The sequence below is a fragment of the Cricetulus griseus genome, chromosome 3 (genome assembly GCF_003668045.3).
Source record: "Cricetulus griseus strain 17A/GY chromosome 3, alternate assembly CriGri-PICRH-1.0, whole genome shotgun sequence".
Lineage (NCBI taxonomy): Eukaryota > Metazoa > Chordata > Mammalia > Rodentia > Cricetidae > Cricetulus > Cricetulus griseus.
This window is the reverse complement of record NC_048596.1, coordinates 55,559,550-55,584,975: the sequence shown is the minus strand read 5'-3', so window position 1 is coordinate 55,584,975 and position 25,426 is coordinate 55,559,550. Positions and strand designations below refer to the sequence as shown.

Here is a 25,426-nt window from a genome sequence, read left to right as displayed (position 1 = left end):
TAGCTTTGGAGCCTATCCTGGCACTCACTCTGGAGACCAGGCTGGCCTCAAATTCACAGAGATCCGCCTACCTCTGCCTCCCGAGTGCTGGGATTAAAGGCGAGCGCCACCAACCCCGGCTTCCAGCCCTTTTTCTATATCTCATTTTTGAGATAGGCGTGCTGGTTATCTTTATTTCAACTTGACACAGCTACAGTCATTTCAGAAAAGAGAACCTCAGTTGAGAAAAATGCCCCCAATTGGCCTGTAGGCTGCAAGACATTTATTTCCTTGATTTCTAATTGATTTGGTAGGGCCAATTCACTGTGGGCAGTGCCACTCCTAGGCAGACGGTCCTGGGTGCTATAAGGAAGCAAGCTAAACAACCGTTATAGAGCAAGCCAGTAAGCAGAGACCCCCCTGTCTGCTTCAGTTCCTGACTCCAGGTTCCTGCCCTAACTTTACTCGGTGATGGGGTGTGACCTGAGAGCTGTAGATCAAGTATACTGTTCCATTCCCAAGTTACTTTTAGCCATGGTGTTTTACCACAGCAATAGAAATCCAAACTAACACTGGGCAGCGGCACATGCCTTTAATCCCAGCACTCGGGAGGCAGAGGCAGGTAGATCTCTGAGTCCAAGGACAGCCTGGTCTGCAGAGCAAGTTCCAGGACAGCCAGGACTATACAAAGAAAGAAATCTGGTCTTGAAAAACAGAAGGAAGGAAGGAAGGAAGGAAGGAAGGAAGGAAGGAAGGAAGGAAGGAAGACACATTACCTCTCGCTGGGACCTGGAGCTTGACAATTAGACTATGTAGGTGGCCAACAAGCCTCAAGGAGCCACATGTCTCTGACTCTACAATGCTGGGATTCTAAACATGTGCCATCACCCCTAACTTTTTCTAGGGATTGAAGTTGGGTCCTCATGGTTACAAGGCAAGTATTTTACTAACAGAGCCATCTCCCAGCTCCTGTGTGTTTTTTACGACAGTCGTTATAGCCCAGGTTAGCCTGAAACTGTGGCAACCCTCCTACCTCAGCCTCCAGAATGCTATGATTACAGTGTGAGCTACCATACCTGTCTAAACATGGCATGTTTTAGAGTCCAGGATCTGGAAGGGAGCTGATTCCTATCAAGGGGTTGCTCCCCAGGGCACAGAAGAAACCCCATCCCCACAGCCACCCACAGGACCTAGAGAACAGAAGTTTACCCATGTGCAGGATCCAGGGCAATGGCCCTTGGCTGGTCCAGGTCCTGCCAGAAGAGAACCTTGCGGGATGTTCCATTGAGGTTGGCCACTTCGATGCGGTTGGTCTCTGAGTCTGTCCAGTACAGCTTCTTGCCGACCCAGTCACAGGCCAGGCCATCAGGTGACACGAGGCCAGAGATGACGATGCTCTGTGCAGCAGCTCCAGTCTGGTTCAGGTAGGTCTGTTTGATGGCCTCCTCGCTTACATCTGTCCAGTACACAGCGCCCTTGGAGAACTGGAAGTCGACAGCAGCTGCATCCTCCAGGCCACTGGCTACAATGGTGGACTCCAGCTTCACCCCGCCTGCATCAACTAGCCGCACATCCCGGCGGTTGGCGAACAACAGGAGCGGGGAAGCTGTGGGCAGAGCAAAGTGTCAGGACAGCCAGCTGGACAGGAGAGGGAACTGAGACATGGCCACCTCTGACCCAAGACCCCTTCCTTCCAGTGGTTCAGAGTCTCCCTTGGGGATAGGCCTGTGCAGGGAGAGAGGCAGGAAGACTCCCCAAACCCCCAAAACTCTGGCTCTGCTGCTCTCCCCAAACTGGAAAGATCACTTCCCCACCTGAACAGCTTCAAAGGCTGGGGGTGGGTACTTTGTAACCTTCTAGGATCTTTTTTTCTCCAACCCTCACTGGGAGCCAGAATCCCAAAAGCCAGGGTTCCCGATTCTGAACCACTAAGGAAACCACACACTTAATTCCTAAGCTTTAGGAACCCACAACACACTCCTGGGAAGCTAGTTTTCCCTGGAGGAGACCTGGCAGCAGCCCCAAGGGCCCACAGTGAGGCAGGCCACAGTGTGGGTAGCTCCTCACATTCACCTGGGAATAGGCAGCTTCTCCTCCCCTCCCCCACCTGGAGAAGCCTGGACGGATGTGGGCTCTGTATTACCCCATGGCTCTCTACCACACCCTTCCTCTCCTCAGGCAGAGGCAGCAAAGGAAAGCACAGAGGAGAAAGAAGATAAAGTTCTGGAGAGATGAAGAGTGAAGGAGAAAGAGACACAGGGGCAGAACCAGGGCACCTTCCTAGGAAGTTCGGGCAGCAGGGACTTTTCATGCCAGGGCCCTCTGGGGTCTCCTGTTCCAGCAGGGAAACAGATACTGAGCAAAAATGTAACCAAGAGCTTGCAGTAATGTCAGGTCAATGCTGTGAATGGGCAAACAGTCAGGGGGCAGGGTGGGAGTAGGGAACAGTACAGGAGAAGGCTACGTACTATGTAAGGTGGTCAGAGGAGAGAGATTAAAACCTATGCAATGTTCCTGGGGTAGAAATGCATGAGGCAATAATGCAGCGGATGCTGGTCCTATGGATCCTTCTCTACCAGGTGACTTTCCCCTTGTGCCCAACAACTCTAAATGCACAGCCCCTGACAGATTAGGGGCCCTAGCTGTACATTCTTCTGGCCCATAGCTGCAGCCTTCATGAAGAAGCATCGTCTTCTCTCAAGTCACACCTAGCATGATGACCCTGTCAGTCTCTGGCTTTCGCACTGAAAGGTGATGAAATGAACTCCCAAGAAAGTTTGAGATTGAAGGGGACAGTGGGCAGCAAAGCAAGGATGGAACACACATGCACGCACGCACCAGAAGCTGCACTTCTGAGTCTCTGAACACACACGCACACGCACACGCACACGCACGCATGCATGCACGCACGCACCCCCCAGAGGCTGCATTTCTAAGTCTCTAGCCTCAGAAGTTTTGCATGCTAGAAGTCGAGCCCTGTGACCCAGCTTGCACCACATATGGAACCCTTGAGAGATCACCAGAAGCTCATGGAGCATCCTCTAAGAGACAAAGTGGGATAAGCCATTTGGACAATACCATAGTACCTATTGCATTAAGGAGCACAAAATAAATGGCTTAGCAGTTAGGTGCACATGCTACTCCTACAGAGGACCCAGGTTAAGTTCCTAGCATTCACATAGTGGCTCCCAATGTTCTGTAGCTCCAGCTCCAGGGTACCCAACACCTCTGGTCCCTGTAAGCACCTTCATCGATATGCACACACCCACACATAGACAGACACATATACACATAACTTAAAAACAAAATGGATGACTTGAGGAAAGATGTTCAATCACAGAGCACTGCTCTCCACACGCACATATAACTGCACATGTATGTGCATGAGTGCATTCTCTCTCTCTGTCTCTCTCTCTCTCTGTCTCTGACTCTGTCTCCCCAGTCTATGGTCCTGAGCTTAACACTAGCCTGGATCCCATCTGGGAGATTGGAGCAAGACTTTTTTTTTACCACCCTGCTAAGCCTCAGTACACACACACACACACACACACCCAAACAAACAAAACAAAACACTAATGTTTTGACCTGGCATAGTGGCACAAGCCCAGGACATAAGCAGAAGACTCAGAAGTTCAAGGTTATTCTTAGGTATGTACCAAGTTCAAGGCTATCCTTTCTCAAAAGAATGACAAAGGGTTAATGTTTTGAAAAGACACAGCTGACAGCTGAACAGGCCAAATTCCCTATGACATATGACAGGCTCCCTTTGGTCTCTACCCTGATGTCCTCATCAGTTTAATCTTGTATATATCCCTTCAAAGCAAGAAAATAGACATCCCATAGCCCCAGAGATTTTCAGCACCCATAACCAGGGAGGAGAGCCAATAGCTCAGAATGATCTCTGACAGATACTTATCTATTGCTCCCAGGACCCCAGAAAATCAGAGAAAAACACCAGCTCAGGACCCCTCCTGCCTTGGGCAGCAGGCCCTGTGGTCACTTTATCATCCCTGCCACAGCAGAATTGGGACTGAAAACCCCAATGCCAACAATCCCATTTTAACCCCTGTAAGTATATCCAATATTTATATATAGAATTCATAACAGATGGTTTCCCTTCCACTCCAATAGCCCATGTTTTACACTGTTTACATGGTTACCTCAAACAAGGCCCAATTCCAGGTAACCCAACCCTTTGCTGCAACCCCAAAATAAGGAGCAATCTTGGTCCGTGCCTTATTTATAATCACAAACCATTACATTGAACCTCCAATGGCTCAAGAAGTGCATGGGAGCCTATGAAGTGCATGGGGGGCGCACAAGCCACAGAAAGAATCAGGGTTCATACTGTCGTGACCCGGCTTGTCTCAGCTTTAACCCACGACAGCCATGAGGTTTGGCCTGAGAGTGGGTGTGTGGACCTGGAAGCTCCCAGCAACCCAACGGCGATAAAGATCAAACACAGGCATCTTGTCATCTTTAGAGAGCTCTCAGTTCCATGTTGTGGAACTAGAGTCATTCTTTATTAGCCATCTTTTCTGGTGTTTCTTAACCATCCTGCCAACACCACTGAGTCAAACCATTTCCCTCTTTGTTCCCTCTCTGCTCTGGCCACTAGTCCTCTCTTCCTCCCTAACCTTCTCTCCTCCCAAGTTATTCACACACTTCTAGCACCTCTGCCCAGGTGAGGGCCTATTCAGATGCTTAGGCAAATACAGATGCAAATAAGAGGCATATTATCCTGAGGCCATGGTAAACAGTAGTAGCCTTACTGGCATTAACAATACAATAGTGGGCCTGAGCTTTCTGTGCTCCATGTTTAATGAGACCCAAGGCTGAATCTCAAAATATTCCATAGCAGAAATACTTTGGTCCCCCACAACATACAAGATGCCAACTTAGTTGAGAGCATACACACACATGCACAGTCACACAGTCTCACACCACCTAAGCAAAGTGCCACAAGGAGGTGGTACTGGCCATGGGTGCACTATGCAAGCATTCTGGTGCGAAGCTAGGGTCTCAAAGAAGGAAGAAGGCTGGACAGTGGTGGTGCACACCTTTAATCCCAGCACTCAAGAGGCAGAGGCAGGTGGATCTCTGAGTTCAAGCCCAGCCTGGTCTACAGAACGAGTTCCAGGACAGCCAAGGATACACAGAGACGCCCTGGGGGGGGGGGGCCGCGCACAGGAAACGGTGACTACATCTCAGAAAGACGTCAAGCTGCAGCTACGCACCTACAAATTCTTCTAATAGGACACAACTCACCTCCACAGCACCTCAGTTTTGGATCACAGGACGACCTGCACACATCCCTACCCACAGGGCCACTCCTCATGGACCCAGAAATTCTTTTTTGGGGGGGTAAGGGGTTGAGGCACCGCCCCGCAGACCCAGAACTTCTTACTCTAGCTCATTCACCTTCTTTCATCTGTCTGCCCACTCGGCACTTCCTACAGGTTCCCAGCATCCACAGGAAATCAACTCTGAGAGTCTTTCTTAAGGTATATGAGTGCATTGACTGTGTGCAGGCATGTGTGCATGTGTGCACTCGTCCATCCCTGGTACCTCTGTAGGCCAGAAGAGGGTGTCAAATCCTCTGTAACTGGAGTTACAGGGAATCATTAGCCGCCATGTAAGTACTGGGAAGCAAACCTCTGCAAGAACAGCCTTGTTCTTCACTACTAACCTGTCCTTCCAGCACCAAATCTTCAGCTTTCTCTGGTGTTTTGTTTAAAGGATTTACATAACATGAAAAGGTAAAATCGTCAGCCATGCTGGTGCCGAACACTTTTAATCCCACTCTCAAGAGGCAGAGGCAGGCAGATCTGAGTTTGAGGACAGCTTGTTCTACACAATGAAACCCTGTCTCAAAAAAAAAAAAAAAAAAAAGCAGCAGAAAGACCATGATGGCACCTACATATGGCTATCTGTAACAGTGAAGATCCAGTTTCACTTTTCCTTGTTATTTTTGCAGTACTGAGATCAAACCCAGGTGTTCGTGCATGCTAAACAAACCCTCTACCACTAAGCTACATCCAGTTCTAAGACAACACCCCCCTATGTAGCCCAAACTAGCCTTGAACTAGCAGGACCACCATACCCAGTGAAAATCTGGGATCTGTTTAAAAATGGCAAGCACTCCATCCCTGTGCTACAACGTGGGAGGTGGTAAGTAAATAAAGTGAAGCAAGTTTATTTTACAGTAGAGAATGGGATCACGTATTGTAAAGACCAGAGAGAGAAGTATCTGAAAGCCTTACATTGTTTTAAAATCATATCTGCTTAAAGACAAGCAGTCTCCTGTAATCTCAGGGAAGTAGAGACAGGAGGGTGCCTAGGACTCACTAGCCAACTTTTCTAGCCAAATCAATAAGCTCTAAGGTTGGTAAGAGCTGTCTCAAAAAAACACTGATTAGGCCAGGCAGTGGTGGAGCACGCCTTTAATCCCAGCACTCGGGAGGCAGAGGCAGATAGCTCTCTGTGAGTTCAAGGCCAACCTGGTCTACAGGCTGTTACACAAGAAAACCCTGTCTCAAAAAAACCAGCGGATGGATGGATGGATGGATGGGTGAGTAGGTATAAATTATGTGAGGCCTGGTCCCTCCTCTCCAACTGACAGGAATAAAGAGAAGCCACCTTGAGACACAGAAAATACTCACTGCTGTGCCACTGATAACATTCTTCTTTTTTTAATAATTCTTTTTTAAATTTTTTATGTACATTAGTGTTTTTGCTTACATGTATGTCTGTGTGAGAGTGCCAGGTCCCCAGAACTAGAATAACAGAAAGTTGTGAGCTGTCAAGTGGGTGCTGGGAATTGAACCCAGGTCCTCTGGAAGAATAGCCATTTCTCTTAACCACTGAGCCATCTGTTTAACCCTGACAACATTCTTAGTCAAGGTAAAAGAAAGTGCCAACATGCCTTTAATCTCAGCACTCAGGGGAAACAGAGGCAGGCAGATCTTTGGGAGTTCCAGGCCAGCCTAGTCTATAGTGAGTTCCAGGATAGCCAGGGATATGTAGAAATGCTGTGTCAATAATTAATAACAATAATAATAATAATAATAATAATAATAATAATAATAATAATAATAATCTAATTAAGATAAAACACTCACTGACCCACAGTTCCCCCAAACCTGGGACCTACCCCATCTGTATGTCCCACCTGGGACCTAGCATACAGCAGGAGCTGGACCACTGCACCTGCCTCCTGGCCAGTGGCAGGGCCACTCACACCCCAACAACTCTGACAGCCATGACCTCAGGCCCAGAATCTCACATCTTCCCAGGGGCTCTTTCCCAGCTAAGGCTGCTCTCAGTGACATGATCAATGGAAATGAGCAGTTTGATGCTTACAAAGAATAAAACCTTCAGTCTCTTGTAACCCCTCCTATCCTACCACAGGCCTACCTTTAATGGAAACCTCAGCAAACATGGAGAATAGCTCTCCCCACCTCCTCCAGAGCTAAACTCCTACAGCCCTCCCTATCCATCCACCCATCTATCCATGTGTCCATCTCTCCATCCATGCATCCATTTACAGGCCTCTGGACCCACTGAACCAGGAAACCTCCTCATCTAGTCTCAGCCCCTATTCCATACCCACCAGAACAGCCTTAGTTCCCAACATACTCTATCAGGCCACCCCCAGGCCATTAGCCATTCTCACCCTATACCTCTTGACACCTGGCTGATGGACACCTGGCTCCATGCTACAGTAATCTTCAAAGCCTGAGGTATCCCTGTCTTTCCAGACCCTGGACCACACTCACTTCTTTGGGGTATGTACAGCTGATAAACCCAGCAGGGCCCAAATCACAGCTGACCAAGGCCATCATTTGTGTCAAGACCAAAACAGCCATGGCCAGGCCATGATGTGTGTGCCTCACCCACAACAGAGGTTTATAGCACTCTGAAAAGCCTTTGTTGTGACAGAGTTGGGGAACTCTCAGGAACAGAGAACACAGGAGCAGAGCCTGCTATGCTAGCAAGACAGTAGGAAGAAGCTTCCAGAATATCACAAACAAACTCTACCTTGGACTGGCCAGAATGGTGAACTGGCCACACTTACATAATTACATCAAGGTCTGTGCAGGCCTCTGGCTACAGAACAAGGTCACCTCTTCCCGCCAGGTCCTCACACGATTCCAATCCTCTCTGTTCCAGCAAACAACACTGGTTCTCCACAACTGCCTCTGCATGCAAACACCCCCACTGCAGGTTGGAGCTTGCCCTCTACCTCTCCCCACAGGCACACCCATTTCTGCTATCCCTCCGCACCTCATCCAGTCTCTCCAACCCCCACACATTCTGACACTCACACATGAGGCTCACCTTCATTCTCAAACACATACATCCAAAAGCATGTCAGTACACACACCGTCACATTCATTGCACCAGAGGAAGCCTCCATTAACTCTGAGATTTAGGCAAACTTCCCGGGCAGGAACCACATTTCAAAGGTCAGGGAAGCAGGCAAGCAGGAAACACAGGGGGGCAACTGGGGTGGGGGGGGGGCAGAACAGGAAATAAGAAATCACTTGCAAAAGATAAAACGAATAAGACAGGCCAACGAGATAGCTCAGTAGGCAAAGGTGCCTGGAGAAGGTGAAAGAGGAACGCCAACTCCACAAAGTTCCTCTTACCTCCACACACACTGCATCACACACACAAATAGTAACAAATATATTTGTAAGGAGAGATGGCCCAGCAGCTAAGAGCACTGGCTGATGTTGGCTTTGATTCCTAAAACCACCTAGTGGCTTACAGCCATCTGTGATTCTAGCCTCAGGGATCCAAAACCATCCTTCAGGCCTCCATGGGCACCAGACATGCACGTGGTACACAGACATACATGCAGACAAAACATAATACATAAAGAAAAAATTAGAGAACAAAGCTGCTGGGTAGGACACTCTGGAGGATGGGGCCTCCCAGACTGCACTAAATAGTGGCATGAGCTAAAGGGTCCCCACTGTGCCATGGCAGACCCAGGGGCTGGCTGTGCCTGACATTGGGCCACTAAGGCTGAGGCAGACAGGAGGGTATGTGGCTTTGGCTGAAGACAAGAGGTAACTGTCCTTACACCTACTGCTTGTGGCAAAGCATAGGCTCTATCACATAAAGGAACTGGCCTGGGACAATGCTCAGCCACCCCTCAATGTCCCAGGACAAGTGAAGTCTCAGGACCAGAGAAAGGCTCACTGCGGACCTGCCAGCATGGTTGCCAGGAGGCTCACTGGCCTCCCACCATGGGAAGCCCCAATTCTAAGGGGTCTTAAGGCCCCCGGAGCCTAGGCCCCTCCCAGAACTATATGGTCCTCATTCCCACACACCACATCACCCCTACCAAGGACATTTCTAGGGTTGACCACCAGATTGCAATGGGTGGAAGTCCCAGCTACCCATTCTCAACAGAAGCCAGACATGCAATACAGGTCCCAGGACTAACACCCAGAGTAGAACCAGCACCAGCTGTGGGCTGATCCAAGCTCCCTTCCACAGGTGAGCAACCATAGTCTATTGCCTAGCAGCTAACCAAGGTCATTCTGTGTTCACAGAGGAGGTAGCCCCAGCAACCAATCCTAGGATGCATTTTCCAATGTGCCTGGTTTATGCAATCTTGTGGATCAATCCCAGGGTTTCATGCACATTAGGCAAACACTCAACTGACATTCTTTGCCCTGTTTTTTTGGTTTTAAACCAGGAAACACATTTTGAAAAGCACTGGCTTGGAGTCAGAAATAAAACAGAGTGAGAAGAGCCAGAAGAGGCTGGGCAGAGGCTCATGGAATCCAGAATGGGGGAGATGCCCAGCCTGGCTGGTTCCCCTGCCAGAGGCCAGTCTACCTCCTGCTCCTTTCGTAGACCGAAAGTCTGATGTGTACCAGCAGCAACCTCACCTATGCCCCACCACAGCACTTTCCTCGCACCCTACAGTCTCCTAGGCCAGTGACTGTCTTATCTGGCCATCATAGGACTGTTTGGGAAGGAACTCCCCTATAGCACAGACGACCAATGGCCATGGATGCTCTGCGACATTACTCCACACCCCAGCCCAGTGTTGAAGCAGCATGACTCCAGCTGAGTAAACCCTGCACCTAACCCCAGAACTCATGGAGCCCACCAGAGCTGGCTTATGTGTGTGGTCTCTATCTTCACATGGCCAAGATCCCAACTAGAAAGGGAACCACCTAACAGGTGGCACCAGGCCAATGCTGACACCCCACAGTAGAGGCTTCCCGAAAGGATGTCTTTTACCATGAAAGTCTTTTCCCCTGTTAATCAGTTTAACTGAGTGACATGTGCACTCAAGAACTGTGACAGTTTACATGTGGGGGTACTGGGTGGCCCAAGGGAAGGAGAGAAGCTACTAGGGCTTCTCTGGGGAACTCTGCCTCTCCTGAACCCTCACCCTTTGACACGAATGTGTACACGTGCATGGACACACTCCCAAAGCCCCAATTTAGCAACCACATAATGCTACCAGCTCAGGGATACCCAGGACAAATCGTGACATTGATTTATGTCTGCAAATGTGCGTTTTCACTAATTAGAAGGTTTAGGTCAGAGTAGAGAAAAATATGTATTTCAGAGTCCCAGTTTGACTTGCCAGAAACCAGCCCATTACTAACATTCTTATTTTCGACAAAATATAGCATTCTGATTACACACCATCTTGGTCCCATGGCTCCCAGCCTACCAGGCTCCCGGAAGTGGTCCACGACCACGGCAAAGAGCAGGACAACAATCCCAGGATGGAGATACACTCAGAGCCCCTGGGGACTGAGTGCTTGGACACTCTTATGGAGACAAGTCCTTTCATTGAACAGTGACAGCTTTCACCCAACACCTTATGGCTCTGGGTACAGGACAGCCACTCAGATTCATGCATATAAAAAGACCAGCCCAACAGCACCTCCCCCTAGAGGGCAACTGTGACACTGTAGCCCTTCTCCAGCTCTATTTCCCATCTGTTAAACAAGTCTCCACCAACAAGAAGCAGATCCCAGGCAATTAGGAGCACCTTTGGCAATTTTGTGTTGGATTTGGGGGGAGTGTGTGCATGTGTGTGTGCGCGCGCGCGCGTGCGCATATACAAGTGTTTAGGCTGCATGTATGTCAATGTACAATGTGTATACCTACTGTCCACAGAGGCCAGAAGAGGGTGTTAGATCCACAGGACCTCGAGTTAAACACAATTGTGAGCTTCTGTGTAGGTGCTGGGAATCAAACCTGATCTTAACCAATGAGCATCTTGCCAGCCTGTTGGTTTTTTCAGACTGGTATCTTTTATGTAGCCTAGGATAGCCATGAACTCCGCCTCCCAAGTGCTGAGATCACAGGCATAAGTTACCATACTCAAATCCTTAAAGCAATTTCAAAGATCCAGATGGTGGTAGCATACATCTTTAATCCCCACACTCGGGAGGAAGAAGTAGGCAGATCTCTATCAGGTCAAGGGATACACAGAGAAACCCTGTCTCCAAAAAAAAAAAAAAAATCAACGAAACCACTTACAATTCAAACAGGCTTCTTTCTACTCTTTCTTTGAGCTTCAGTTTCCCCATCTCTAATCCAGGGACTGTGATGGTTCCATCTACAAGGCAGTGGCAGCAATAAACACCAATTGCTTTTATCTGTTGTTTTCTGGGTTATTCCAAAGGAGGATGGAATCTTATTTACAATGGGAATCTTCCCTCAGCACTCCCTGCATGCAAAGCACACACACCCAGGGATTGTTCTGTTCAGCTCCCCAGCACAAAGACTGGCTGAGGGGCCCCTAAGGTGCCATGCTTACCCCATTATTTGGCTCCTGACCCTCACTCATCTAAGTTGAGAAGTGACAAGCTAAGCAGCCAAGGCTGCAACTCAGACATCTGCCCTTTGGTGATGCCAGATTTCCCTAGCTGCCACCTGCCCTGCATCTGCAATGACCTGAGCCTGGACTCCTCTTTAGTTGAGGACTAGCACAAGTCACAACAGCTCAGAGCAGCTCAGAGCTAGAATACTTGCTCCATTTGTATGAAGCCCTGGGTTCTGTCCCCAGCACTTAGACAGACAGACGGCCAAAGAAAAGCCACTGAGACTCAAGGTAACAAAGACATCAGAGTCCTAGTGTCCCCAAAAGTGCTGCAGATCAAGAATTTGGCATGGATGAACTCAGAGACACAGGACTGGAGCTGCAGTCCAGCTGTGGTGCCTGAGCCACACCCTGAGAACCACTGCCAACCCCGCAACAGTCAGTAAGACCTGCCAGCTAGTCCCCTTGGCACTGACGCATTTCCACAGAGGTGGGAGAAGGTGGATGGCCCAGGCCCTCCTCTTCGGGCCAGAGAGGGAAGTGGTTCCCGTGTGGTCACAAAGATCTCATTGTTCTGTCCTCAGAGAGGAAACTGGAGAACCGATTTCAGAAACAAGCCTACCTTTGTACTGGCTCCTGTTTCCTTTAAGTGCTGCAGAAACGAGTCATAAAAACCGCCAATTTATCATCGCTCTCCAAAATCTGTTTATTGAGCCAAAGTTGCAGACTTCTGCTTTCAAATAAGCCACAGCTCCTGGAAAAAAGTGGGAACCCAGGTGCCAAGGCCCAGGGGCCACCACCCAAAATGGTGATAAGTGCCAACTCAGGCTCCAGTAACACTTCTTTATCCCTTGTGGCCAACTGGACAAATGAAAACGATAGAGAGAAGAAGATGCAAACTATCTCTGGGGTTGCAGAGATGGCCTTCTGGCCTCAGCCAGGCTGATCAGGGCACCGACATGCTTGGCGGTTTGGGAGTTTGAGCTCTGGCTGTCTTGGAGCCTCACTAGGTGACAGGTGTGGAAGTTGGTGGGGATGCAGAAGAGCCCAGGAGCCCTTCCTGCAGTGCCCGCTACAGACCTAGGACACATGGACTCTGCAAGAAGGACCCGAGGATGACCCAAATTCCCTATCAAAGAAATCCAGAGAAAGGCTCTACTCTGACTGCTCTGGGACAGGTCCTGGCTTGGCGACCCCACAGATCTCATGCCTGCCTACCTTCCTAGCCTGCTGTCAGCCAGATGTCACCCAGTCCCCACAAGAGGTGAGACTGCTGTCACCTGTGCTACAGACTGAGACCTAATGAAGGCAAGGAACCTTGCAAAGTGACATCTGGGGCAACTCCACCAAGGGGACTTAGACAACTAGTGGGGACAGGGATTGCTTTTCCACAATACTTAAGTTAATTCATTAAAGAGTTGGGTGGGGAGTACAAATTCAAGAAAAGTCTAGGCAGGCTACATAGTAAGTAAGTCCCTGTCTCAAAACAAGGCAGCAGAGAGTGGGGTGCTGGAGAGATGGCTCAGACAGAGTTAGGAACACCAGCTGCTCTTTCAGAGAACCTGGGTTCAGTCCCTAGCATCCACATGACTGCTTCTCAACCATCTGTGACTCCATGACCATGTACACATGTACAGCCATACATGCAGGCAAAACAATCATACTTATAAAATAAACTTTAAAAAAAAATGCTGCATTTGCTCAATGCCCACTCTTCTACAAAAGTATCACATGTGGGAAAAATATCCAGCTGTTAGGCAGTCCACAGGAGTGCCCAGGTGGCCCTCATCTTCCCCACTACACAGAAGAACCAGCAGACAAGCCTCCCCACCTGCTCTTTTTTTTTTTTTTTTGCTATTCAAATTTTTTTAGGTTTATTTATTTTATTTTACATGTATGAGTGTTTTGCATGGATCTATATGTGCACCTCATGTAGGCTGCCTCATGCCTAAAGAGGTCAGAGAAGGGTATTAGAGCTCCTGAAGCTAGAGTTACAGATTCTCAGGAGGCACAGTGTAGGTGCTGGAAACTGAACCCAGGTCCTCTGCAAGAGCAAATGTGCTTTAACTGCTGAGCCATTCCCATAGCCCTACTCCTCACTATTTTTTTTGCTGATTTTTTTTATTTGAATTAGAAACAAAATTGTTTTAGGTGACAATCCCAGTTCCCTTCTCCCTCCCGTCCTCCCCTACCAACGCCCCCCCAACTAAAACCCTACCTATCACATATCCTTTCTGCTCCCCAGGGAGGGTGAGGCCTTCCAAAGGGTGTCATCAAAGTCTATCATATCCTTTGGGATAGGGCCTAGGCCCACACCCCACCCCACACCCCCACCCACCCCCACCCCACCCCCTTGTGTCTTGATAAGTTGTGGGTGTCTGCTTCTAATTCCACCAGCTGCTAGATGAGGGCTACCGGGTGGCATATAAGTCAGTCATCAATCTCATTATCAGGGAGGGCATTTAAGGCAGCCTCTCCTCTGTTGCTTAGATCGTTAGCTGGTATCATCTTTGTAGATATCCAGACATTTCCCTAGTGCAGGTGTGTGGGTTAATATCAGGGTTTTCAACTCTATTCCATTGGTCTACCTGTCTATTTTTGTGTCAATACCAAGCTGTTTTCAGGACTATAGCTCTTTAATAGAGCTTGAAGTTAGGGATGGTGATGCCTCCAGAAGTTCCTTTATTGTACAGGGTTGTTTTGGCTATCCTGGATCTTTTGTTTCTCTATATAAAGTTGAGAATTGTTCTTTCAAGGTCTGTGGAAAATTGTGTTGGGATTTTGATGGGGATTGCATTGAATCTGTAGATTGCTTTTGGCAAGATTGCCATTTTTACTATGTTGATCCTACCTATCCAAAAGCATGGGAGATCTTTCCATTTTCTGGTATCTTCTTTAATTTCTTTCTTTAGAGACTCAAAATTCTTACGGTACAAGTCTTTCGCTTTTTTGGTTAGTGTTACCCCAAGGTATTTTATGTTGTTTGTGGCAATTGTAAAGGGTGCAGTTTCTCTGATTTCTTTTTCCACCAATGTGTCATCGGTATATAGTAGGGCCACAAATTTTTTGGAGTTTATCTTGTATCCTGCCACTTTGCTGAAGGTGTTTATCAGCTATAGGAGTTCCCTGGTAGTTTTTTGGGTCACTTATGTAGACTATCATATTATCTGCAAATAGTGAGAGTTTGACTTCTTCCTTTCCAATTTGTATTCCCTTGATCTCCTTTTGTTGTCTTATTGTTCTAGCTAGAACTTCAAGGACAATATTGAAGAGGTATGGAGAGAATGGACAGCCTTGTCTTGTCCCTGACTTTAGAGGAATTGCATTGAGTTTCTCTCCATTTAATTTGATGTTGGCTGTCGGCTTGCTGTATATTGATTTTATTATGTTGAGGTATGTTCCTGTTATCCCTGATTTCTCCAAGACCTTTATCATGAAGGGGTGTTGGATTCTGGCAAAGGCTTTTTTGGCATCTAGTGAGATGATCATGTGTTTTGTTTTGTTTTGTTTTTCTCAGTCTGTTTATATGGTGGATTACACTGATGGATTTTCATATGTTGAACCATCCTTGCATCCCTGGGATGAAGCCTACTTGATCATGGTGGATGATTTCTCTGATGTGTTCTTGGATTCGATTTGCCAGTATTTTTGAGAATTTTTGCATCAATGTTCATGAGGGATATTGGTCTGTAGCTCTCTTTCTTTTTTCTTTTTTTTTTTTTTTTTTTTTTTTTTTTCGAGACAGGGTTTCTCTGTGTAGCTTTGGAGCCTATCCTGGCACTCGCTCTGGAGACCAGGCTACCACCAACACCCGGCTTGTAGTTCTCTTTCTTTTAGTTGTGTCTTTGTGTGGCTTGGGTATCAAGGTTATTGAAGCCTCATAAAAAGAGTTTGGCAATGACCCTTCTGTTTCTATTGTGTGGAATACTTTGAGGAGAATTGGTATTAGCTGTTCCTTGAATTTCTGGTAGAATTCTGCACTGAAACCATCTAGCCCTGGGCTTTTTTTTTGGTTGGGAGACTTGTGATGACTGCTTCAATTTGACTAGGGGTTATAGGTCTATTTACGTTGCTTATCTGTTCTTGATTTAATTTTGGTAAGTGAAATCTGTCCAAAAACTTGTCCATTTCCTTTAGAGTTTCAAATTTTGAGAAATACAGGTTTTCAAAGTATGACCTGATAATTCTATGGATTTCCTCTGTGTCTGTTGTTATGTCCCCCTTTTCATTCCTGATTTTATTAATTTGCATGTTCACTCTCTGCTGTTTGGTAAGTTTGGATAAAGGTTTGTCTATCTTGTTGATTTTCTCAAAGAACCAACTCTTCGTTATATTGATTCTTTGTATTGTTCTCCTAGTTTCCATTTTATTGATTTCAGCCCTCAATTTGATTATTTCCTGGTGTCTGCTCCTCCAAGTTGTATTGGCTTGTGTTCTAAAGCTTTCAGTTGTGCTATTAATTCTCAAGTGTGATTATTCTCCTGTTTCTTCATGTCCCCACCTGTTCTTACAGGGCCCACCTGTCAGACAGAACAGGGCCAGCCAACAGAGCATGGCCAGCCAGCGAAGGTAAGCAACCCTGAGAGCTTGGATCAGGACTCCAGCTTATGCAGCTCCCCCTCATAACACTAGCCAGGGTCCAGGTTCTCCTCAACCTCAGCACTCCCATCTATGGGACAAAACTGTGAATACAGCAAACATGGAGACCACACAGCAACAGAGGAATAAGGCCCTGACCAGGATAGTTTTATGTCAATTTGACACAAGCTGAGGGGTGGGGGGGACGGACAAAAGGAGCCGAGGCAGGTGGATCTCTGTGAGTTTGAGGCCAGCCTGGTCTACAAGAGCTAGTTCCAGGACAGCCTCCAAAGCCACAGAGAAACCTTGTCTCCAAAACAAAACAAAACAAAACAAAACAAAAAAAAAAAAAAAAAAAAAAAAAAACCCTGGCTGTAGGGCATTTTCTTACTAAGTGATTTATGGGGGAGGACCCAGCTCATCATGCATGGGGCCACCCCTGGTCACCCCTGGCCTAGTGGGAGCAGGCCAGTAAGCATCTCCCCTCCATGGCCTTGCATCAGCTCCTACCTCCAGGTTCCTGCCCCGTTTGAGTTCCTGCCCTGACTTCCTTCTATGATTGACTACAATGTGGAAGGACAAACTAAATAAACCCTTTCCTCCCTAACCTGATTTTAGTCATGGTGTTTCATGGAAGCAACAGACTCTTAACTAGAACAGGCCCCATGTGTCACTTCCTCACAGTGACCCCCTGGGTTTTGTGGGTATCTGAGGGTCTGCAGATAGGAGACAGACATCTCCCACAAGACCAACCAGCACTGCGCCATATAGCTGCACAGATAAGCACAGTCCTGGGGCCATGGCAGAGACCACACAAGTCAGTCGAGCACAGGCTAGCCTCAAATGTACTATGTAGTTGAGGATGACTTGAATTTCTGATCATACTGCCTCTATCCCGAGTGCTGGAATTACATGTGTGTGCCTACATGTTCAGTTGTACCATGGCACCTTAATGCCACCCCAGAGCCTTCTGGGCTGACCATCAGGACACCAGGCTGGAAAGGGCAGCATGGGCAATATGCTTCTCATTAAAGTTCCAACACCCTAAACACCACAGGAAAGGGGTTGGGGCGGTCAAGAGTTCTGGCTGCTCTTGCAGATGGCCTAGATTCAGTTCCCAGCAACCACATTGCACTCACAACACTTCTAACTCCAGCTCCAGGGAATCAACTCCCTCTTCTGGCCTCTGCAAGCATCTATACGCACAGCATACATTCACACAAACACATAAAGAAAACTAAAAAAACTTACTCTATTATTTCATTTTTCTGAGATTAAAGGGGTCACAGAAAGTTTTTTGAGCATGGTAAAAAATGAGCTGGGCTTGGTAGCACACACCTGTAATTCCAGGATTCAGGAAGCAGAGGTAGGATATAAGTTCAAGACCAGCCTGAGCTACACACAAGTCTGAGTCTGAGACACTGTCGCAAAAAAAAAAAAAAGAAAAGAAAAGAAAAAGTATCCTGTGAAGCTTGCAGGTGCCAAACACCATCATGACATCATATAGTCCAGGTTACACAAAGTCAGCCAGGATCACACAAACTAAGGTTTCATGATTTAGTGTGTTTGAGGGGCATAGGGTGATCAGTGAAAACAGCTCTGCCCATGGCAAGCCTCAAGTCCATGTTCTGGAAACAGCAATTACTGCAAAGAAGTGGATTTCCACATGTGACCCAAAAGCCATGAGGCAGGGCAGGGCAGGTATCCCACAAACTGATAGGTAACAGGGGCCCACAGAATGTTCTGGACTCTAGGAAAGGCCTGCCAGGTCAAATGTTCCCCCTTTAGATACTGTAGAACTAGAGAGATTTACTGAGAAAGCTAAGCACACAATGGAAATCTAGTTTAAAGAAAATGGAGGAGGGGGCTGGAGAAATGGCTCAGCGGTAAAGAGCACTGACTGGTCTCTCAGAGGACCCAGTATTCAATTCCTAGCACCCACATGGCAGCTCACAACTGTCTGTAAATCCAGTCCTGGGAGATCTAATGCCCTCATACCAATACACATAAAATAAATTAAAAATCAAAAAGAAGGTTCTAGAAAACATGATGACCAATATCAACCAAAGTTGATGTCACCCATTTTGGCCTTTCACCAAAGGAGCACTGTGGGGGCAAGGGGTGAAGCCTCACAGCCCTGATGGACTAAGTAAGGGAAAGGGACATAAATGACATCCACCCTGAGCTTCCAACTTGAGCATAGAGAGAGCTAGGACAGTGTGGCTGCACCCGACTCACACTACCCAGTCTCATTAAGAACTAAGTTGGATTGGGGAACGGCATAGAGAAGTGGCCTGGCCTCCAGAAGCAAATGGAGAACACATCTTGCCCAAAGCCACCTGGTATACATTATGTTCTGCTCCAGGGCTAGACCCCGCCTGCCCCCTGTGGATGCAAGGATATGAGCTGACAGGGGATAAAGGCTGGAGGGCACCCAGGCTGAGTTCTGGCTAGGCCACACTGGGCAGCTATTAATGGCCCCATTGAGCAATTTCCTGAGAGTTCTGCCAGGCAGGAGCAGCCTTCCCATCAGAGCTAGCAGAAAGGACAGCCCAGGGAGGCACTCACCTTTTGTTCTGTAATGATTTGGGGAGGAGAGCAATCTGCTTGGTAATTAATTATCTACGCCTCTGGATTGAAGCTGAAAGTAGTCTGCCCTGGAGTGGGCTCCCCAAGTGAGCATGGTGGCGGGGGTGTCCCCAGATAGTCCTGCTATCAGCCCATTGAAAGCAATACACAGTGTGTAATGAAAACTCCAGATGATGAGATGGGCCCTATCACAGGTGGCAGATGAATTGAGTTCCACAGCCAGGGCTAGAAAACACATCACATCCAGCCCAACACCTGCTGGATGTCACCTTTCACTGTTCCCAGACCAAGAGATCAAAGGAAGAGGTCAAGAGGCTGACTCTGCAAGAGTAAAAGCCCAAAGACAGTCAACAAGCTTCCCAAACAGAACAGAGGGGAGGGGTTTGCACAGTTATCTCAAAACACCTCTGATAGTACAAAGATCAAGTCAGAGAGGCATGACAGGACACCTGGTGGGAGGGTCCAGGATCAGAAGCCAGGCATCTGAGGACAGGATACCACACAGGGAAGAGTGGCAATCTTGTTGAACAGAGATGTGTTGTGGGATATTTGTTCACTGTGTGAAGATGTATTGCTGTGAGTGGTGTAATAAAAAGCTGAACAGCCAACAGCTAGGCAGGCAGAGAGAGAACTCTGGGGAGAAGAAAGGCAGAGTCACCAGATAGTAACAGAGAGGAAACAGGAGGTGCAAGATGGAAGAGAGGTAACACTACGGGCAGAACGCGGATTAAAACATATGGGTTAGTTTAAGTTATAAGACTTAGTTGAGAAATACCTAAGCTGTGGCCGAGCTTTCGTAATTAATAGTAAGTCTCTGGGTCATTATTTGCAGGCTGGTAGTCCAAAGGTAGTCCAACAAGAAAGTTTGCTATACGCAGCACCCAACATGGGGTCACATATATCCATATAAGGCCTGAAAAAGCTAAAACAAAAAAAAAGTTCCAATCAATCGGCTCCTTGGTGACCATAGTCTCTTGGGTAGACTCAGACAGTCTCTTAGGTAGACTTAGCGTAGAGAGGCCCTGCTGTGCAGTTCAGACTTGAGCAGCCAACACTGAGTATAAACTCCTGAGGCTAGGTTCTCATGGAACCAAGGGGGGCAGAGCCAGCTGCCAGTGTGCTTAGTGGAGCCCTTCAGCATCCTAGCTGTCTCCCATGGTCAGAGAATGCTGCAGGCAGACAGTAAAGACAGATCCAGATGAAGAAAACCTCTAAATAGGTAGAGTATGCTTTAAAATGTGCTCAGATGCTGAAGAAAATGGGTATAGACAGTAACTGAAAAATAAATAAATAAATTGAAAATAATAGTCTTTTGGGGCGGGGGGAAGGGAGGTTTTCGAGACAGCATTTCTCTTCGGCTTTGGAGGCTGTCCTGGAACTAGCTCTGTAGACCAGGCTGGTCTCAAACTCACAAGATCAGCCTGCCTCTGCCACCCGAGTGCTGGGATTAAAGGTGTGTACCAACACCGCCCAGCAATAAAGACTTTAAAAAGAGTGTAAAGTAATATAAAAAGAAAAAGAAGGCTGGAGAGACGGCTCAGTGGTTAAGAGCACTGACTGCTCTTCCAGAGGACCTGGGGTTCAATTCCCAGCACCCACACAGCAGCTCAAAACTGTAACTCCAGTTCCAAGGAATCTGACACCTTCAAACCAATGCACATAAAATAAAGTTAAATTAAAAAGAAAAAGCCATGTTAAGATGGGAAATACACAGGGTGCCTGGATCCTGTATGGCACTTGTTGACTTTTAAAATTTTAAATGGTAATGAACAAAAAAATAACAACCACTGAGAGGCATTGGATTATGGAAACTTCTAAGTTAAACCAACCTATGTAATTTAAGAATGTCAACTTCAGAATGAAAATCAGAAAATGTGTTGTGTTGGGGAGATGTTGCACTTTTGTTTCCACAGCAATCAAAAAGCTGTGGATTCCTTCAAAGTTAGTGGCGATCAGATTTGACCTGTAGCCTGAGGATCTTGGCCACAGACAAGAAAAAAAAAAAAAAAAAAAGAAGGAAAACCTACAAGACAGGTAATAAATATGCTGATCTCTCTAAATGGGAACAGCTCTGAGACATAAATCTTGGCTACAGAGTCCTCATGACTTATTATATATTACAGCTTAGTAATACAGTCCAAACAGACTTATAAAGTTGACAGATGTCTTTTACCAGCACAAACATAAAACAATCTTCTTTAGCTGATTTGTGCACACCACATATTCCATACTTGTATTAATACAGATATATGTTGCCTTTGAAAGTTTGTGTGTTTTCAGAAAAAAAGAACAAAGACAAGTATCCCCAGTGATCCAGCCTCACAGAATGCCTCTGTTACAGTTTCCTCAAAATTCTGCATCCAGAACAACTTCAAAGCTGCGAGCTGAAATGGTCCAGCATCACAGACTACTACTCCAGCCAGGACTTCTGGTAAGCTCTACACTTTCCCATCACAGAGACTAAACAAAAAAATAACACAACTAGCTCTCCCAGGACTTGATCATTATCCTAATTTTGTCAGGGTCCCCTAAAGATGCTGTCCCCCCCAGACAACAGGAAGCAATCTAGAGAACATGATGTCCACATTCCCAAGAGACAGGGTGGGTGGTTTTTGGTCATTCGGTGGGTTATGAATGTTTGTCATTGTCTAGGGCGGCTGGTTACAGATTGCTACTGGCATGGTCAGGAAGGAAACTCAACAAAGGTTAGACTTAGACTCAGGGATCTTTTTCTAAAAGAGGGGGATATAGAAATAATAGAATAAATTATTAAGTCTACTTTTAAACTAAAAAACAATTAATTTCAAATATTTTACATTGGTATGGATTTGTGTATACTGACACAAATTTAAAGTTATTTGTGTTATACTGTATATATGTTTCTACTCTTGTTTTAGATATTGTACCTATGCAGCTCATTTAAAAATGCAAAGTTTTAGTCTTTAAAAGCTATTTAGGATAATAAAGAAATACAGGTTAGAGAGAAATCTGGGGAGAAGAAAGGTGGAGCAGCCAGACACGAAGATGAAAATAAATGGGTTAGTTTAAGTTATAAGAGCTAGTTGAGAAAAGCCTAAGCTAAGGCCGAGCTTTCATAATTAATAATAAGTCTTCGGGTCATTGTTTGCGGACTGTTGGTCCAAAGATAGTCCAACAAGAAAGCTTGCTACACAGACAGGCTGGTCATTACATCAGTGTTGGGGCGGCTCCCATTCTTAAAAAATAATAGTAATGGGCTAGAGAGCCAGTTCAGTGGCTAAGGGCACTCACTGCTCTTGCAGAAGAGCGAAGTTCAGTTCCTAGGACCCATGTCAAGTGGCTCACAACCACCTGTAACTCCAGCCCTAGGGAATATGACACCACTTTCTGGTTTCTGTCGACACTAAGGTGAACATAAGTACATACACACAAACAAGTACACATAATTAAAAGTAAAAATCTTTTGGACTGGAGAGATAGATCACAATTTAAGAACACTGGTTGCTTGTCAAAAGGACCAGAGTTCAATTCCCAGCACCCACATAGAGGCTCATAACCTTCTATAGCTCCAATCCCAGGGAATCTGACATCCTCTTCTGACCTCTTCTGACCTCCATGGGCACTGCATATACATGGTGCAGGCAAAGCCAGGCGTTGGTGGCGCATGCCTTTAATCCCAGCACTCGGGAGGCAGAGACAGGCGGATCTCTGTAAATTCAAGGCCAGCCTGGTCTACAAAGCCAGTTCCAGGACAGGCGTCAAACCTACAAGAAACCCTGTCTCAAAACAAAACAACAACAAACAAAACTGACTGTAGAATACAAGGCACTAAAACAGGAATTGACCTGGAAAAAAATAAATAATGTATTTATAATCTAGAGATAGAATAAAAAGACATGCAGCCGTAAGAAATAAGACTGACAGTTTCAATTACATAAAACATTTTGGGTTTTGTTTTGAGTTTTTTTGAGACAGTGTCTCACCATATTGCCCAGGTTGATCTCAAACTCACAGCAATCCTCCTGCCTCAGACTCCTGGGTGCTGGGGTTACAAGTATATGCTACCACACTCAATTGTTTTGTTTTGTTTGGGACAGTATATCACTCTGTAGCCCAGGCTAGCCTCAAACTAATGTCAATCAATCCTCCTGCCTCAACCTCCTGACTGCTGAGATTATAGTCATAAACCACCAAACCTGGTAGAGACTCTTTAATGTCTTTACATGTTGCCAAAAATATGTATTAAAGACTAGCCACAGACCTGAAGGAAAGCATGGAACAATTAATACCCACACCAAAGAACAAGCTTGCCACAAACACTACAACTTGGCTTTTAAAAAGAACAAAGAGCTAACACAAAGGCACAAAAAGATGAACACATGCTAAAAAAAAGTACAATAAGCTAAAATATGGGTCAAAAAGCGTCCACGGGGAGAAATAAAATAGGCTATAAAGAAAAGCATCAGCCCGGTAGTGGTGGTGCACTCAGGAGGGCAGAGAGACAGATCTTTATGAGTTTGAAACTAGCCTGTTCTGCGTACTGACGACTACCTGGACACCAAGTGCTAAATAGTGAGACCCTGTCAAAAAAAAAAGACAGGCATGGTAACACTTGCTTGTTTCCAACAACTCAGGAGGGTAAGAAAGGAGAAAGTACTGGTAAAAATCAAACATACAAAGGACATTTGATCCAAATCCAGATCCACTTCTGGATATATAACCAAAGGAAGCAAAGGGTCAACAGATCCTCCCTACACACCAATGTTTCACTACAGCCAAACATAAAAACAACCCCAGTTCCAGGGCATACAAAATAGGGTGTATGTGTTCCAGGGACTGGTATTGAGCTGTAAAAAGAAGACAATTCTGATGCACACAAATCTCAAAGGGATTATGATGTTTGTCCTAAACATCATGTAAATAAGCCAGACAAACATAACTCCACAAATGTGAGCTCCCTGAAAGAGTCAGGCTTATCAAACATAGAGCAGGAAGAGGCTACCTACTTCCTGGGGGCTGAGTGGGGATAGGAAGTGACCACATTATAGGTAAAATGTTTCTGTTTGGGTGATGAAAATGTGTGGAAGCAGATGGTAATCCACAACTTTGACAATATAATGATGTCCCAGACCTCTGCACACTTAAAAACAGTCAAGGGCCAGAATGATGGTAGGGGTGGGGTGAAGGTACTTGCTACTGCCCCTGACAACCTGAGCTGGATTCCTCGGGACCCATATGGAATGAGAACACTGATTCCCACGAGTTGTTCTCTGTTCTCCATGTATGCCACAGCGTGTACATGTGCCACCCTACCCCCTCCATTTACAATAAATAGCGTAATGAAAACTAAAAGTAGTCTTTCCCCTTTGCCTCCTCTAGCGGCAAGATGTGATCCACCAGCAAGAAGGGATGCCAATAAGGCGTCCGATAAGATAAGTCTTATAAAATATATAGATTTATGATAATTAAGACTGAGCTAACAGCCGGGTGTTGGTGGCGCACGCCTTTAATCCCAGCACTAGGGAGGCAGAAGCAGGTGGATCTCTGTGAGTTCGAGACCGGCCTGGTCTCCAGAGCGAGTGTCAGCTACACAGAGAAACCCTGTCTCGAAAAAACCAAAAAAAAAAAAAAAAGACTGAGCTAACAGATGAGAATCCTAGTCATTGGCCAAGCAGCTTTGTACCTAATATGTCTGTATTATTTTGTCCATCCACACGGCGGGCAGAACAGCCCACATGGTGGTAGGGCTCGGGCGGCTTTTGGCAGAAACATTTATCGTAACAGAATGGTGTCAGTGAGCGGGATGAACCCATGCCCCAAGGTTCCCAGAGAAAGAGGGAAACCTGCTGCCACAGCCTGCCCTGTCGGGCTGCTGAGAAGCATCGGAGCAGCTTCCATATGCTCGCGCCGTCCCGGGACTTCTGGGGTTTAGACTCGGCACTCCCAAGATAATAAAGACAGATCCAGATAAAGAAAAACCTCTAAAGGTTTACACTACATTTAAAAATATATGTGGGCTTGTGAGAGAAAAAAGTAACAGGAGGAAATAGAGTAGCCGTTGTAGTGGAACACGCCGGTAGATTTGAAGGAAGCAGAGGCAGGTAGATTTCCACAGAGGAACCCTGTCTGGGAGGGAGGGGGAGTAAAACTAAAAGTAACGGGGACTGGAGAGATAGCTCCACAGCTTAGAGCCCTGGCTGCTCTTCCAGAGGACCTGGGTTTGGTTCCCAGCACCCACGTGGAAATTCAAACTGTCTATAACTTTTCCAGAGGATCTGAAGCCCTGTTCTGGCCTCTGTGGGAATACAGCACACATGTGGTACACAGACATAGATGCAGGCCAAACACCTGTAAACATATAAGTAAATAAATTAACTCTTTAAAGTAAAAGAAACAGTCAAACAGGCAAGTTTTATTCGATACCGTTTACTGCAATAAAAAAAGCTGTTCCACAGCACTCAGGAGGGACAGGCAGGAAGATCTCTGTAAACT

General features: G+C 46.5%; 1 protein-coding gene across 1 annotated transcript in view; it reads right to left on the bottom strand.

Annotated features, from left to right (window-relative positions):
• Nucleotides 1-25,426, bottom strand: part of Lrp5 (LDL receptor related protein 5) — a 107,849-nt gene that overhangs the window by 75,036 nt on the left and 7,387 nt on the right. Inside the window, exon 2 of the mRNA XM_027408770.2 lies at nucleotides 1,189-1,585. Coding sequence (XP_027264571.1) covers nucleotides 1,189-1,585 — 397 coding nt within the window. The remainder of the gene's footprint in view (nucleotides 1-1,188; nucleotides 1,586-25,426) is intronic.